General features: G+C 45.6%; 1 protein-coding gene across 2 annotated transcripts in view; it reads left to right on the top strand.

Annotated features, from left to right (window-relative positions):
* The window catches only part of TTC28 (tetratricopeptide repeat domain 28), a 108123-nt gene that overhangs the window by 28351 nt on the left and 61978 nt on the right, over positions 1-17794 (top strand). Inside the window, exon 1 of one of the 2 annotated variants that reach the window (XM_041410030.1) lies at positions 1392-1531. The exons of the other annotated variant lie outside the window; for it this stretch is intronic. Coding sequence (XP_041265964.1) covers positions 1505-1531 — 27 coding nt within the window. The 5' untranslated portion in view covers positions 1392-1504. Of the gene's footprint in view, positions 1-1391; positions 1532-17794 lie in introns of those variants that run through there. 2 annotated transcript variants of the gene reach the window in all.

Below are 17794 nucleotides of genomic sequence, written 5' to 3'. Positions count from 1 at the left end.
TGTCAATACCAGAATTGTCAATACCAGTTCTTCAGTTTATGGAAATCTGAGTTTCAGGGCCCACTGCTCTGCTGTTGGTGTAATAGAAGGGCAGAGCTCTGTGATGCACTGGCTCTGGGGAGCAAAACCAGCAGGAGTTCCTGTTCCAGGCCACACCTGTTCTTTTCAGTCCCTGCTGCATTTCAAAGCTTTATTTTTCACTTGCATCTCTGTGCTGCCACGTGCCCTGTCAGTAATCCAGGGGAAGGTGTGGGAACAGAAACACGGAACACAGAGCTCGTGTCTGAGGGTAGTGGGACCAGATGGGACCTGCTGAAGGCAGCTTTAGGACTGGTGTCTGAGCTTTGTGTCACTGTGGGAGGGAGTGGCATCTGAGCATCAGATGGGGCAAAAATACCCCTGTCAGTGCTCCGGCCTCCCTGAGACCCAAGGCACACTGCCCTTTGGGACTGAGGAGCTGCGATGGAAAGAAGCGACTGTTGTGTTTCCAAGGGACCTGGCAGTGAATGTTTGTTTTTTGACCTGTGTTTTGATATTACACTTGCCATTAAGTTTATTGTTTATCTCCAAGATGATACATTGTTGGTCATTCCTCACAGCAATGAAAACTACACCTCTGCACCATTTCAATGATATAAGCCCAGAATTAAACTGTGTTGTGTTCATGCCCTAAGGATTTGTAACTCTCCTGAGCCTCTGTTCATTTATTAGAACAGTCTCAGAAGAGCCCCAGAGCTGAGGCTGAAGCTCTGTGGTGTTAGAACAGCCGGCTCCTTGGAGATGGCCACAGTGCCCAGCTCTGCCCGCAGCCCCAGCCGAGAGCCGCCCGGCAGAGCTGGAACTGCGCAGCGCTTCCAGCGGCGGCACCGCGCTCCGTGTCGGTGTCACCCGGCATGGGGACAGACCGTGTGGCACCGGCACACGGGCACAGCCCGTGTGTGTCCCGGTGTGTGCGGGACACAGCGGCTGTCCCCGTGTGTGCGGGACACAGTGCTGTCCCCATGCCCTGACACGAGGGGGTTGTCCCCGTGTTCTTGGACACAGCGGCTGTCCCCGTGTGCCGGGGCACAGCGGCTGTCCCGTCCCTTGGACACCCCGTGCCTGGAGACAGGGCTGCCTCCCTGTGCCGGTGCCACACGGTCTGTCCCCGTGCCCGGACCCAGGGCTGTGCCCGTGTGCCGGTGCCACACGGTCTGTCCCCGTGCCCGGAGACAGGGCTGTGCCCGTGTGCCGGTGCCACACGGTCTGTCCCCGTGCCCGGACCCAGGGCTGTGCCCGTGTGCCGGTGCCACACGGTCTGTCCCCATGCCGGGTGACACCGACAGGGGGCGCAAGAGCCGCTCCCTCGCGCAGCGCCCCCTGCCGGCCCGGTGCGTCTGTGCCCGCCGCGGGCTCGCGTGCGCGGGCCTGGTGGCGGGGCCGGGCAGCATGACCGCGGGCTACGGCCCCGCTGCGCCCGCCGCCCCAGCGCCACCTTGATGCTGCACGTCCCCGCTCTACAAATATGATGAAATGGCAGCCCCGGAAGAAGGTGAGTGCCGGCAGGGTCCGCCCCGCTCCCTGTCGCGCTGCCTGCCCCGGCGGGGCCGCCGCGGGAGGTGCCGCCGCCGCTGCGAGCCGTGGGCGGGGTGCGGGCGGTGCTCGGGGCCCGGTGCCCGCGAGGGCCCCGCGCTGGGCGGTGCGCGGTGTCCGAGCGGGGCCGCGGCGCAGGACGCTTTTCCATGGCGCTTGGCAGTGCGATTTATGGATGTTCTTTGAAGGGAAAACCCAGCAAACCGAGTGGGCTGTGCCGCCCCTCTGCGGCAGTGACCCTTTGCTCCTGGCAGCTGTGGACTATTAAACTTTTTCTTTTCTTTCTTTTTTTAATTTTAGTTTTTTGTTTAGTTTTTTGGGGGGTTTTTTGGTTTGTTTTTTTTTTTTTTTTTTTTTTCTTTTGGGAAAGCCTGCTTGAACCAGCAGGGCTTCTTCTGTAGCATGTTGTGTGATACTGTGTCTTACATCAGGGAAGAAATAGGAATCATATGTGAAAGGCATGAGAGTGTCTCTGGCTGTGAGTGTGAGACACGAACAAACGGTGTTAGACTGTCCTGGTTGGAACGTGCCTTGTGCCACTGCAGCTCTGGCTTTCTACACGGGTGCCTCATCTCTTTTCAGCCAGTCTGAAGCTGTTCCTTCAGGTTTTTTTTCAAGCAAGTGATTGTACCTAGTGAGAGGAGTTCTTATTTCAAGTCATTGTCTCGTAAGAAGGATAAACAGATGACAGTCGAGCTTGGTGGGAGTGTTGGTGCATTTTTCAGGCCCCTCTGTGCCTTCTTTCAAACTGGTTTTAAGATGTCTACAAGCTGTAGATTTTTAAATGTCTGTTTTTACTATTTTCAAGTGAATGTGCAGTCACTCCTGTGGTTACGGCTGTGGAAACCCCTCCAGGCCATGGTTACAGCTGTATTGACTGAACCACTGAAATATTATTCTTGGCTGTTGGCTGGACTCCTCGGCTCTGGAAGATTCTGTTCAGAGTGTCAGGATTCACTCGGCTGTATTGGCTCACCCACTTACGCTTAAATCACCATGTCAGATGGTTGTTTTTTTTCTCTGCATTATTGTCTGTGTCCAAATCGAGTTGATTTTGGGCAACCAAATTTGATTGTGTAGAGGGTACACGAGACAGCTGAACTTCTCTGAACTGTCAGGCTTGTCTGAGCAAAAAATAATTCCTATTCCTGATGTGACGTGATGCAAGCTATGTTCGTGTTGGACTAGGTTGTGTGTTCAGCTGTAGTCCCAGGGATCTCAGCAGAGGTTCTTGAGTCCGTGCTGCCAGCAGCCTCACGTGAGCACGGCTGGGGTTTCTGCTGGCCCGGTGCCGTTGCAGTGCTGCCGTCGTGTGCTGCTCGGAGCAGCCTCAGGAAAGGGGCTCGTGCAGACCACGCAGGAGGTTCTGCTGCCCCAGGTCTGGGTGGCACAGAAAATGAGACAGGGCAGCACTGAGTGGCACCACAGCCCGTGGTACTGCTGGTCCTTTCCTCAAGTGACTTCCGAGAAGTCATTTCCCTGCCTTGTCCCTGTTAGAATGCCCAAATAAGAGAGCTGAATGCATGTGCTGCTTCACTGAATCAGGAGTCTCCCTTGATTTATTTATTTATACTTGTGTTCTCTTCCCTTACCAATGTTTTTATTATTGAATGTTTAAGGTGTTTTGCTCATTGAGAGATATTTGCTTTCACAGCTGTGAAATGGTGCTGTATAGAATCTCGTGCAGTTTATTAGTCCTGTGTGTAACCCTGGAGTATGCTCCTTTGTCTGGTGATTCACAGATACAGCTATTGCCTGGAATGTGTAACCGGTTCTCTTGCCTTCAGCAAGTGAAAAACTGAATTTGCTTGCGACTGAAATACTCCTGTTGTAAACCATATGTATTTTTAAGTTTAAAAAATAACCGTTGTTTACTGATTTTTTTCCCACAAGCATCAGAACTAATAAAGACTCTTTTCCTGTGGACCTTGGTGACTGACCTCTGGCTCCACTTCCTTCCAGGTTCTCTCTGTATCCTTGTCTTCTAGTCCAGAGCAAGGTCCATGCTGGCCCTGGGATGCAGGCACTGGGCCCAGGAGCCAGGGGCTGCCAGCACAGTATGTGAGACTGTTGCCTTGGGAAGTCAGGCTGGAATTCCAGCATGAGACAGCCCCTGCCTTTGGGTGAGCACAACTGCACTGACAGCATCTCAGGAGCCAGTAATTGTACAGGGTCTGGCTGCAGCCATGACTGATTCATTACATTGATCATATTCTTTGGAAAGCGTAAAATCAGTCATGTCAGTGTGTTCAGCAGCTCGGTTTTTAGGAATTTCATAGAATCATAGAATTGTTATGTTTGGACAAGATCACCAAGTCCAACTGTCAGCCCTGCATCACCATGTTCACCACTAAAGCATGTACCCCTGTGCCACATCAACATGGTTTTGAACGCTTCCAGGGATGATGACTCCACCGTTACCCTGGGCAGCCTGTGCTAGGGCTGGACAACTCTTTCCATGAAGAAATTTTCAATAACATCCAACCTCTACCTTCCCTGGTATAACTTGAGGCCATTTCCTCTTGTCCTGTCACTTGTTACTCAGGAGAATAACCCCCAGGTGGCTGCAGCCTCCTTTCAGGGAGTGGAAGGGAGGGAGAAGATCCCTCTGAGCCTCCCCAGCTCCTGCAGCTGCTCCTCATCAGGTTTGCTCCAGACCCTTCCCCAGCTCTGTAACCTCCTCTGATGACCTCTTCCACGATCTTCTCTGGCACTGAGGGCTGGCTGGCAGTTTTGTAGGTCTGAAACTAAATCTTTCCCTTATCAAAACCTCTTTTTGAAGCTTCCTTTGGCTCCAGGGTACAGTTGGCTGGCAGAGCCACGTGTGCTGCCCACAGGATGCTGGCTCAAGTGGCTCCCTCTTCAGTGAAATGGTGATTTTTTGCTGGATCCCATTGCCCTGGACTTGCCTTGGGCTGCTCTGACCTGTTGTTGGCTAGGATTTGTTGCAGCTTCTGGGCTAAGTGTAGAAAAGAATGGTGTGGATGGTGGTGTGGTTGTGTTTGCTGATGCAGAATAGTGAATCTGTGGATAATAATAAAAATATCATTATGCTTGTGAGTGCCTGGTGGGGTACTGGAGTTCCGGTGAGAGCACTTCTTTCCAAACTGTTCAAGCCAGCAAGATGTATAAAGCTTCATGTTTATGAAATGCACCTTGTTTATATGTAGGAGCAGTGTGGGAAATTCTGCCTGCTTGAGCCTGATAACAGCAGCTGGTTTAGATACTAAACAAAATTGCACATAGAAATCAATTGCTAATCAATTCTGTGACTAAATGCTGGACAAAACCTGAACTGACTGTTGTGGGTGTGGATGTCATGAAGGATTCAGTAAATCATCAATAGCAACACAGGGCTGAGCTGAGAATATCCCTTTGTTCCTGACTGCCACAAGTTAGGCATATTTACCAAGAACATTTCTGTAAGAAAATTCATTCATGTGTAATGCCTCTGTGTACAAACAGCTTCTTCAGTTTTCCTGGAGTACAGAAGAAAATATGCTCTAAGTAAATTCATGCAAATCTCATTATCTCTCTGCCATAAGTTACTCTCTTGGAGATCTGTATTTCTTTTTTGAAAATCTGATTGTGTGTATTGTCCAAGTCCAAGTGGTAATGTCTGAATATGGTATGTCCAAGTCCTCTGTTTGGATTTTCAGTACGTGCTCGAGACTGGAATAGTGCATTTCATCTTGGTCACTGTGTAATAGTAGGATCCAAAAGCTCAGATGTTTTTTTTTCTTGTAATCTGTAACTTTGTGCCACCATTCCTGGCTCCATCTGTTCCTGCTGCTACTGAATCTGGGCACACACATCATGTTCTCCATGGGAGAGGAGCTGTTTTCTTGCTGTGCCATTTGGAGCTGAAGTGGGGATGAATGGGTGTGTTTGGGTTCCTGGGACAACCTCTGTTATTCACTAGAAACAATGAAATACCTTTTTGTGACCTTGTTCTTGTCAGTAATGATGTCTGTGTGACTCTTACAAGCAAGCACTGTGGGGAATCTACAGTGATTGCAATCTGTATTGTATTGCAGCTAAAATGTCACAGGCTCTAGAGTCCTTTTCCATAGGGAGTGGAGTGGGCTGGCTCCTGGGTGGGCTATTGGTGTAAAAGTCACTTTTTCACTCTGTGTTGTGAGGTGAAATGGATTATGCTGTGGAAAAGGACTGGGGAATGCTTGCAAGGCTGGTAATTCCTGCAAAGGAGCAGGAGCTTAGCTGACCTTGGTGTCCTTCTCTGGGCAGGTTGGCAGGTGATGGGCAGCACTGGGATGGGATTGTGTGAGGATTTACTGATGTGGCAAATGCCATGATTTTTCTAAGCTGGAAAATCAAACTGATTTTCCAGAATTCTGTTCATATTAGGTGAAAATAAGAAAATTAATTTTTAAAGCATTTTCCTCCCTTTTTCCTCCTTTCCTTTCTCACCCTTGCTTCTTTCCCAACTTTCATAACTGGCAGTTACCAGAGGAGTATTCATGAGCTTTCCTATTTTATATTTTTAAGAGACTTTTAAAATCTAAATCTACCCTCTTATATGCTTAAATAAACAGAAATGGATAGTATTCCTGACCTGTTAAATATTGCAGATCTTTTCCATTTAAGGCAATACAGTCCTTGGCTCTGGAATGATGTTATGCCTGAATTCATAGCGATCTGAGCTGGTAATCTGTTGTTCTGCTGTGATGGACCACTGTCCTGCCTTCCTCTTAACAATGACTGAAATCAAAAAGCTTCTTGCAGAGAGGGGAGAGCATGAGGGCAGCTCCTCGAGGGGAAGGCTGACTGGCTGGGAACAGGGCTGATTTGAATATTTCTAGTAGAAAAGCCTGCAAAATCCTGATAGGTCTTACCCCATTCCCCACAAATTTCTGTGCCCACAAATTTCTGTAATGAAATGTGCACTTTGTAACTACAGTGCATTATCTATGTTTTTTTATATCTGATAAGAGTTTCTGTATCTTCACTTCCAGTCTTACGGGCATAGTAAGATACATGACACCTGCTTGGTGTTGCAAGCTCTTTTTCTGTACTGTGTACAGCAGAGAGCCAGCAACTTTCGAGGGGAAGGTCCCCCAAAACGTTATCCTTTTATCTCTCACTATCGAATTGCTGTTGCCTTTGTCATCTCTTGTGCTTCAGGGTCTCCTGCTGTATGGATGATTGGCTTTCACCTGCCTGTGACCATTTAGAGTCTTTCAACACGTTAAATATGTTTTGATAATTCTGTTTATCTGTAGGATCAGTCGTGAGCTCTGATAAGCTTGCTCTGAAAACTCTTGTTCTGCAGTGCCTGGAATATGCTGTGCTATGAGCCCATCACTGATGGCTGGGGTGCTGCAGAAAATCAACATCCTGCTCCCCTTTCCACAGGCTTGGAGCAGGATGTTTTGCTGTACTGCTGGAAGGCTGAATTGGGATATTATAGGATAACAGAGATGTACAGAGGCAGCAGCAGTCCAGTGGACTCTGTTCCCACAGCTGGTCACAAGAGATGTGGGATTGTACATATTTGCTTATGAAAAATGGTGAATAACTGACACTACATGTTCCTGACAGACATTTTCCTTATGCACAAGGAGAACAGCTGACAGACATTTTCCTTATGCACAAAAGCAACAAATGCAAATATTAGTTTCTTGTAACCTCTGGTATTTTGTTTGCGTTTATACAGTTTTTGCAAATACTGGAGCAGCTGTTGCCATACTTGTCCTTATTGCCTGAAAAGGAATGCATATCCAAATGCTGTCTTGGAGCCTTTGATTCCCTCAGCAGAAAAGAACTGGATGTCCAATATGCAGTGTTACAACTGATCTTCATTTGGTGTAATCTGTGGATATGATCTATTCCTCTTCTTCTGCATGCACTTCTAAAAATCTGTATATTTTAGGGTTTTACAAAAACCTAATTATAGGGTCATTAAGTAGGGTTTGGTGATTCTTGTTAAGGTTATCAAAGATAGATGCATATTTTGGCAGAGCTGAAGCGTGGGTTAATCAATATGATGGCAACTTACAATTCACCAAGAAAATATTCCTCCTCTATTTCCTAAATAGAGCATTTGATGGGAATGTCCTTTGCAGTAAGTGCTGTACTGCAGAATTTCAGTCAAGAAGATAATTATTACTTGTAATTATGGAAATTTCTGTAAGGGAAATTGTTAGAATTTGTTCCTGTTAGGAAATGGAATTGCTCTACTTGCAATATTTGAATCCTTTTAGATGATTAATGCAATCTTCCTTAATTCCTGTGTATGGGCCTTGTAACCTTCTGATATACCTAAAATCATCCCTTCAGTCCTGCTCATCCATGTGAATTTCTACTAGAGCTTACTTTGGTTTAGAAGAAAAATCCATGACATGCACAAAGCTTCTCTTAAACTGGGTCTATTACTTCAAGAGCTGACAAAAGAGGTTAAAAATGAGCATGAAGTTAGATGTAGGTGAAGGTGAAAGAAGAGGATGAGAGAGCTGGCTAAGGTCAGAACTTATCCCTTATAGCAAGGGTGCATGACATGTACATTGTACCTGCACCCTGGAGTCAGGGTGGATTTGTAAGCACTGCTCTGCAAAGCTCATCATCTTGCTGTGTTTGTACATGTTTGTCAGAGTTCTGTATTTGAATGGAACACTGGAAAATAATTCCATGATTTGAAGTCTTTCTGATTACTTTCAATGTCACTTTGCAGTGTTTTGTGGAAAAAATGAAGTCTTCATCTGCCAAATGACATTAGTGCTTTTTAGTATATTTATAATGTTCTTCTCTGTGTTACTTTATTTAAGCAGAAATACCCTGCTCTGGTAAATCAACCCTTGTAATAGGGATTCCTGGGTCAATTTGTAAGAGACGCAGCAGCTTGTATCACTAAGTATATTTAACTGGAACTTGGAATATTAGTTTGACAGGAGCAGCTAAGCATACAAATCTGAGAAAATACAGGCAAAATGAAATTGTAGAATTCCTTGATACAGGTTGGATGGACTGGTTCAGCCACAGAGTGTTTGAGAAGGAAAGTTTGTCTCTGGAGGAATGGAAAAAGATTCCCTATGTGAGGCAAACACTGTGGTTCATGACTGATTCTAATGTGGAGTAACAGCAGAAGCCCAGCATAGAGGGATTTTTTACAGAGATGCTGGTTTGAAAAGGTTTGGAGTAATGAATAGGGAAATGCTCTCAGATTGCTTTCTCCTATGCTGCAAAAACGAGGGCTTTATAAATAATAAAATACCTGTCTGTGTCATCAGCTTAATTGGAACAATCTCTGAGACCATTACGCTTTGGTTAGCCACAGTTAGAAGTGTCAGTAACATTCCTACTGGGATATTTATTAAAGCTGTATGGATTGTGCTGTCAGCATAGCTTGGGTTTGTTCCCCAAGAGCACAGCTGCCTGGCCAGAGCTGCTCGTGCCCTGCTCACCCTGGGGCAGCCTCTGATGCTGTGTGGATCCAGTGCTGCTTGGGAGTGACCCTTGGAAAGTGTGTTTGGTTAGAGGGGGCTTGGCTCTTCAGCACCTCTGTTCACTCTGAGCCTTGCTGGTACTAATGTGATTTTTGGTTTCTTTGGGTAGACAGTAATAAGTCATGTTTTCAAAAAAAAAAAAAGGTTTTTTTCCATTATGTGAAAATACACGTCTTCCTGTCAGAGTTACTTATTGTTTCTTTTATTCTTGTTTTTATTATTTAGTAGCTTACTACATTTAATGGAGTAAATGAGGATTGTGAGATGAATGCAAGTGTGACAACTTTTTGCAAATTATAATTACATGCTTTCCAGGGCAGCACTAACAATTCAGTGCCTTCAGCTATTTGAATAACCCAGATATAGGCTTGCACAGTTTCTTGCCTACATTGAAACAAAATTGCACAGCTGAGGTGGGAATGTTTATGGGATAGGCTAGTCTGAGACTCTGAATAAGAATTAAGCGTAGTGGCTTCAGTTGCAAATAATTTCTGTCCTTTTAATGGAGAACAGTTTGTAGAAGCACTTTTTGTGGTTACTGTATAAGTGATTGAATCTTTCCTGGACACAAGCTGCTGTTTGGCCTGCCATGGAGCAGGTGAGCAGTGGGGTATTGCAGTGGTGGGTCGAGCTGGGCTGGAGCTGGCACCTCATGAGCTGGGCAGGTTCTGCAGCCTGGGCTTGGTGGTGTGTGGAGGAGGCAGGCTCTGCAGCCTGGGCTTGGTGGTGTGTGGAGGAGGCAGGCTCTGCAGCCTGGGCTCAGTGCTGCAGAGGTGGACATGCAGCCCAGGGAACACACTGCAGAGGCTTTGGTAGCCAAGATGCTTCTCTTGGCCAGTGCTCTGGTGCAGGGTCCAAAGGGATTGTGCAGGTCTGGGAGCTGCTGCCACCTCAGATTAACTGAGATGTTGTGTATTTGTAAAGAAGCATGCCAGATTGTATTCTGAACTAAACAGCCGTCAGAGGGATAAAACCAACTGTCTGACCTCCTGGTAAGCCATGCTGTTTTTCTTTTAGATTTCTTTGTATTTTTCTTTGTACTTTGCCATTACTCTTTCCTTTTCTGATTATCTTGTAACCTGCCAGGTGATGATATCAGCTCATCTACCCTGAAACCCAAGTCTGGAATGGAAGGAAAGGCAATTCCTTTGATAGTCTGGCAACTATTCACATTTCTCTGACAAACCTGCTATGCTGTGACTTCCTTCAGCAAACACCATTTAGACAGGCTGTCCAAGTGCCTCCTATATGGATGGCTGCAAGAGTCTATTCTGCCCTCTCTTAAAGTGGAATCACACCTAAGCAAGCGTGAATTAACCTCCATAAAATATTCAACTATTTTTACTCTTAAGTGGCAGGAAGGAGGGACTTAACTGATACATAAAATATCCAGCTGTGTTATTCATGTTAATTAGGCCTTTGCAGAGACTCTTATGACTTGGCACCATCCCATTTTCCATAGAAATGTTACTCTGTTATGGTTGGAGAGCCCTTTCATGAATTTCTGGGTTCTGAATATGAGCTCTTGCTCAGATGCAGACTCGTGACAAGGATATCTGGGCAGAGAAACACCTTTGCCAGTCTCTCGCAACATGTAATGCAAACCACAGCTTTCCCCTCCTCAGACATGCTAGAAATTCTTCCATGTGGGAATGCCGAGGCTCTGGCCCAGGTTGCCCAGAGCAGCTGTGGCTGCCCCATCCCTGGAAGTGTCCAAGGCCAGGTTGGATGGGGTTTGAAGCAACCTGGGATAGTGGAAGGTGTCCCTGCCCATGGCAGGGGGTGGAACAGGATGAGCTTTAATGTCCCTTCCAGACCAAACCAAAGAACCAGGGATTCTGTGGACAGCTTCCTTCATGTGGAACAGTGCAGTCCCTCAGCCTCAGCAGTCCACACAGATCACCTTTGATGCTGGAACCACCAGTGTCTTGTTACAACTGCTGCACTTGAAAAGTCTGAGGGTAAGCTTTGTTTGGTGTAGAAATCATTTTGAAGTAATGTTTAACTTCTGTCTGGGATTTTCTAAGATCAGATCAATGCAGCTGAGATTAAAGAAAGGAAGAAAACATCTTCCTTTCAGGAAGTAAAGTAGCTCCCACAGTAAGTGTTCCTATTGAGCTACAGTTTTCTTCAGCATGCCACCAGTTATTAGCAACACTATAAAGAATAGAGATTTCTTAGGTTGTATGAAAAGCAGGTTGAGCTGTAGAGTATTTTGCAGTGAAGAAATATGCTTGAAAGTGAGCCAAAAGCTGTCATTTCCCTTTTCATCTATTAAAAAGTACATTAACACTGTCAATCATCAGGCTTCAGAGGTTAGGCAAATACAGTCAGTATCTGCCAATAAAATCAAAGATTTAACAGATCTCACTATCAAAGTTAGATTAAAGAGAGAAATTTGCCATATGGGCATGAGCCCCAGCTGTGCTCCAGCTCGGGTGTCTCTAAACAAGTCCATGATCCTTTGAAATCAGCGTTGTTGCTGCAGTTAAAGCAGTTCCAGCAGTGTGAGTGGCTGGGCAGTGAGGCCAGCACCCCTGGGTGTCCTGCATGTCCTTGTCCTGGGGAAGGGTGGGAAGGCCAGCTGTGGGAATCAGGAAAATCTGTCAGCACTTGCTCAGAGGGTGTCCCAGTTGTAATGCAGCTGGTTGGATGGTGATGAGTTGTTTGAGTACAGGTGTCACTTTTATAAGTTTTTCTTAGACATTAATTGTGTTCTTTGTGTAGCTGGCAGAAGTTAAAAGCATTTGGTGGATTCTCTGTGCTGCTTTCCTTTCTAATTGGCATTATCTTCTGAGCAGTAGCAGCAAAGTCCATCCAACAGTCCAGGCTAAAAGTCAGCTAAGTTAGCAGAGAAATGCCCATCATCCTCAGTAGCTGTTGGATCTGGTCTGCCCAACCATTTTGTGCCAGGATTGCTGAAGACATTAGTGTTGAATAGTGTACATTATTTTTCTTACACAGTAGATTAAGCTTAAGACCTTGTTAAACCTTGCTTTTATTGTCTTTTAAGAAGCAGGTTTGTGTGTGTTTGTTTGTGGGTTTTTGGGTTTTTTTAATAGACCTCCTTAGAAGTCTTCGGTCTATGGAAATGTCCATTTCCCCTCATACCTCCCCCCTCTCCCACCACAAAGTTTTATAACACTTTAGCAGCAGTTGCTTTACTCTCTCTGCAGCTAACTGGCTATTACAGCAAGAATGTTGGAGTTTGTGCATGCTTGTTTTTATGGGAAAGCGTTTCCTGGACCCAGCAATCTCCATATTGTACATTACTCAGACTTCCTTTGAGCTAAACAAGAGCTTCTGGGGTAATCATGATTTTTTTTGTAGTGGTTCTGAGTGTTTGCAGTGACTTTGAGGGTGTGCTGGTGGCTCAGCATGGCCAGTCTTGGCACCTGGGTCAGGGAGCTCTGGAGAGCTGTACTCTGTTTTTGAGTCTTTCCCCATTTTTGCCTTGAAACTGGATTTTTTTTATTTGTCCTGGTTGGGGAATAGGACATCTAGATCAGATGGAATGAAACTGTAAACATGCTACAGCTCTGTGAGTTAAAAGCAATTCAGCTGTTTTAAATGTAAATGGTGTAGGATTATATACTTGATTTGTTATAGCTTCCTAATTCTGCCTGCCTCAGCACTTTACTGGCAGTTAATTGCATCAGGGCTCAGAGAAACATTCCATAAGCTGCTGAAGACAGCTTTGCCACAGTCTGACACACTTCTCCCTTGGTTACATAGCAAATGGACACTCTGGGATAATTAGTGAGGAGGAGCTCCAGTGGCCTGGGTACTGTTCTTTGCAGCCTTTTGCCTGTGAAATCCTCTCTCTTCCAAGTCTAGAGGTCTTTTTTTTGTATATTGATGTGTGCAGTGATTAGGACGGCTACGTCTGTGTTTTGATGGGTAAAGAAATGTAGGGAAATATTTAGAATTTTGCACAGGCACTCAGTGAGGGAATTCCCGAAAGCCACAATTCCTTTAACTTTCCCCTAGTTTTCTTCAATGCACAGAAGAAATCCTGGAAGAGTAGGAATGCATTTAGGTTCTCACTGTTGCAGAACAAAGGTCTTAGCAGCAAAAATACCCTGTTCAGTTTGATCAGGCAAGGACTTGATGGCATCAAGGTGGGAACTGTCCAGTTGCAGTCATGCTTCAGTTCAAGGCTCTGGGATACAGGTTGAATCACTGTCTTTTTTGTCTTCATTTTCCCACCTACAGCATTTGTTTTCTTCTGTAGGTCGGCATCCCTCTGAATAGGTTGTCTTTGTGCTCTCACAATCCTGACTGGGTCTGTACGTGGCTTTAAAAAGCAGGACGTGATAAACCCCAAACTGTTAACAATTAGTGCAGCCTGGCAAGTTGCTCTGTGTGGTGGGCTGTCTGATGTGAAATAATGCATTAGAGGAAAATTTTCCTGAGGGAAATTAGACTTAAATATGCAGGTGGACCATGTGTCTCTCTCTCCAGGAGATAATGTGTCTTCTGAGGCATAATTAAAATTCTTTACAATTGTTTTCACAGTACACAGTGAATGGATAAGTGTGACAGTTGAATGACAAGCATATATGCAGCCTAGGACAAGCAGAATGGGTGAATGTAGTTTTCTGACTAAAACTTTTGTTATGAGCTGAATTCACAGCTGTTAGGATATAGACATGAAATTGAATCTGCCATTCTAGATGCTGATTTCTTTTCTTTGTGCTTCTTTTTGTATGTTGAACCTCTTACTAGCTCTTTCTTCCCAGATCCTACCCATCCAGGGGTTGTGCTACATGGAGTCTGTGACAGTGGGAGCTGATGGTCTGTGGCTCACTCTGCTGAGTTTAGGGAGAAGTAATGTCCCTTGTGGTGTGACAAGGCAGTAACAGATCTAGTAACCTTCACACAGAGCTTTTGGCTGCCTCGGTCCCTCTCCTGTTTGCTTAGAGCATCTGCACCCTAGAGGCTTAAGAGACTGATGACCTGCCAGGTGCCACATTTACTTCTTAAACAGGTTAATAGATTTTCTAGTTTTAACCTTAATCTTATCTTGTTAATCATCTCGGCATTGACTGATTTATTTTTTTGTTGCAATAGTTGAAACTAGGATTCATCCCATTATAAGTGTTAGCTGTATTAACCTGTACTCATTTGCATTGCATTGCAGCAAAAGTGACCTCAAGCCTTGCAGTCATTTCTAGAGACATTATTAACAAGTCTGCTGGAGTCCTTATGGTCCTGATAATGGCTGAATTATCTCCTTCCATGAAAAGTGTGTGGCTTCTGTAATAAATCCTAGAAACCCTGGACCCCACACCAACATAATGGTGCCATGTGCACAGGTGCTCTGTTTCATCCCTTTGGAGCTAGGATGTGCCTCATGGCATTTCATCCAGTGTCCAAAGGATCACTATCTTCACCTGAAGCTGTACCCCTTGTCTGTCTGGGTTGTGACAGTGAGTGGAGGTGTTACAAGGAGGTGTCCCCACTCTCTGTATTTGCTGCTGTTCCATTTGCCATGTCCAGTTGAATCCATTTGACCACTACAGGTTTCAGTGGGACACAGGCATTTCCTTGCCTGATACTTATTTTCACTGGAAAATACTCTTTCAGAGAATCCCAGAATAGTCTTGAGTTGGAAGGGACTCAGAAGGATCATCAAGTCCAGCTCTTAAGTGAGTGGCCCATATGGGGACGAACCCCATGGCCCTGGCATTGTTAGCACCATGCTCTAACCAGCTGAGCTAATCTCAGGCTCTCACTTGGCCAGCCTTGAATCTATTGAGGTGTTCACCTGGTCTCATTAGGACTTTGAATGCAGACAGCACTGTTGCTTTTGTCTCCTGCAAAAGGTCACTTAAAGCTGCATTGAAATCAGTGTCCCAGTTTTCACCTGGACCTGTTTCAGGGGTTCTTATCCTGGGGTTTTTACACTGCAGCCCTGTGCCCCCATCTGATGGGGAAGATCTGAGGTGCTGAGGCTCAGGAACTGGCTTTGTTGTGGACCAACTTCAGGAGTGTTTTCTTTTCCATTTATCTCAAGTCTCTCGTTTAAGAACACATGAGGGAAAGAGCCCATCTGCCACTACTGTAGTGTGTCCTGCTTGGCCTCCTGTCCCCCTGGGATGGAGGCTGTCCCTTCTCCTGCAGCGGTTCCACCTCAGTCCCCGCTGCCATGGAGACGTGTCACCAGTGGCCATTACAGTGGTGCTGAGATGGCGGCTCCTGCTGTGCCTGCAATTCCCATCATCCTGCTTCCATCAGCATTTTTCTGGTTTGAATCCTGCTTTGATGAATTCCATCTTCTCCATGCTCACAGCACAGTGCCCTCCCAGACATACAGTCTCAGATGTAATGCTTTGTGGCCCAACACAAGCTGTCTCTCTCTTACTCTGATACCTCTTAATCATTGAAATGCAGCATTTTGAGCTATTTCTGCCATCTGTTTTTTGCATAAGGCTTCTCCTGGCTTTCACATGATGTGTGAGAAGTCAGGAGATCTGCATCTTCCCCAGAGGAGAGGTGGTGGTGTGCCCATGGGATCCTGCTTGGGATACCTGTAATTCCAGTATGACTGGGGACCCAGTATAATCCCTATGCATAGAATGGGGAGTTTTCTGCAACAGGCAAGTCGTGTGGATTCTGATGTACCTTCCTTTGCCAGAACTGTAGCAAAGAATACACTAATCAGGCAACACATCTGTGGGTAGAATTTAAAGATTGTTTACTTACTGACTGTCAAATTGGAGTCAGTTTGTTGTAATTCAGTTTGGAAATTGTTCACAACTGGTTTTGAATGATGGCAGACGGGTCTTGTGTAGCCTCTGGAGGCTCTCATGCTGGCCAGGGCCTTTGGTGGAGGTGTGAATAGTGTCTCCTACTATGGTGGGATGCCAGGCATTTGATCAGTATAAGCAGGGCTCATATCACTTGCAGCTGCTGCAGGGTGTCCTGTGGTAACTGCGAAACAGCTCCCAGGCTGTGGGCAGGGCCCTGGGCTTTGCTCTGTGCACCATTTTCTTGGGGTATTTATTTATCATGAAGCTGCCACAGGAGCTGTAGTTCTGTAAAACCCTGGGACAGTCACCCTGGCTTCTTCAGAGCATCTGGCAGGAAACTGCCCTGAAGTCCTGGTGACTGTATAAAGCACTGATCAGTTCATTGTTTTAATTTTCATTGTGGTTCCTTTAGCTTCTGGCTCTCCAGCATTCACAATACAATTCCATCTTTGTTTCGGTGTCACTGTCTAATGTGTGGTGGCTGGTGACAGTGCTATGCACAGAGCTTGTGGAGTCTCTCTGAATTAGTTTGCTTGCATCTGTGGGAAGAACTGGAGCCAAAAACCTCTCCTTTCAGAGGATTAGAATCACATCATTACTGGAGGGAGTTCAGAGAAGAGTGAAAAAAGTGATTAGGGGCCTGGAGGGATTGATGTATGAGGAAAGATCAAAGGGGCAGAATTTGTATCATTTGGATAACTGACTGAGTAGGGAACATAAAAGTCTGTGATTATGGAATGTGTATAAACAGGGATGTGTCAGGGAGAGATTATTCAGTGTGGGATGATGAGGGCAATGGAATTACAGTAGAAAGGTGCAAACAGCTGTTAAATAGGAAAATTTCCCAACAATGATGTTGGGTGTTCAGTTTTCTTTTGCTGTGAATCCAGTGACTTGAGCTGTTGCTTTTTAATTTACTGATGAATGCACGTAAAATGTTTCAAATAGAGGTAGGAATGTAAAGTGAAGATTGGTGCTGCAGTGGCTCTCTGGTTTTATGTCTGTTTGGCTTCTGTGGCTGCATCTGCAGGGTCCATCCAGTTTTGGTGGGACTCTCTGAACAGAGAATAATGAATTGTCAGAAAAAGGCCTTTCCTGGCTTTTTCATCAGGTTAATGTGATCAGGCTGAGAAGAGGTCTCCTCTCTGTGGCATTGTCCTGCTGCAGGTTCCTGGGATTTCAGAAGATGAATACTCACACAGTCAGTAGCTGTGTGAGTTGCTTTGGTTCAGCAGTTTGGACTGCCTTGACTTTAAAGTGGGATCCAGGATTTTACTTCCAGAACCAGCAATTGCAGAAACTAGTGTTATTTTAGATGATATTTCCAGGATGCTGCTTTCATGCCTTCTGCCAGGTGTCTATGCTCTGCATTTCATGGCAGCTGCATTCCTACCTCTGCCACTGAATTGCATTTTTAACAACCTTTACGTGAGTCTGGGCTGCTGTATGAATTGGCCGGTTATTTTCTCTACTGATGTTAATAATATCTTAATAAATGCAAAACATGTTTTGGAGATTCCAGACTTCAGTTACAGGTGACTCTTTCTTTGCCTTCAAGCTAAAGATCTACTTTAACTGAAGTGGTGACTTGAAAGTTTTCTTTCCCACCTGCTTATAATACCAAGTCCTGGGAGCAGGGTTGTCATCATTTTCTACCTTGTTGATAGTTCAAATCTTTTACATTATCTAACATATCTTTGCCAGTATAAACTGTGGTAGCACTCTGTTTTTTTCCTGTGTGGCTGGGAATGATAAATAACCTATTTGAGGCAATGCCCTGTGGCCTGTGCTTGTGGGTCAGCTTTGTCCCTGCTCTTGGGGGCTGTGCTCAGCCACGTGGAGTCTGGCAGGAGCCAGGAGGAGCTGGGGGAGATGAGGCAGGTGATGAGTGATGTAAGGAGGTGCTTGAGCCTTGTGTGTGCAAAAGAGAGCATCTGTGTGTGTAGGGTAGGGATGGGTGCCTTTAAAGGCATTGGGATAGCGTATTCTCTTGGAATTGTGTAT

This window comes from Onychostruthus taczanowskii, unplaced genomic scaffold (genome assembly GCF_017590055.1).
Source record: "Onychostruthus taczanowskii isolate IOZ18803 unplaced genomic scaffold, ASM1759005v1 scaffold32, whole genome shotgun sequence".
Lineage (NCBI taxonomy): Eukaryota > Metazoa > Chordata > Aves > Passeriformes > Passeridae > Onychostruthus > Onychostruthus taczanowskii.
The sequence above is the reverse complement of the archived record's forward strand: the minus strand, read 5'-3'. Positions and strand labels throughout refer to the sequence as shown.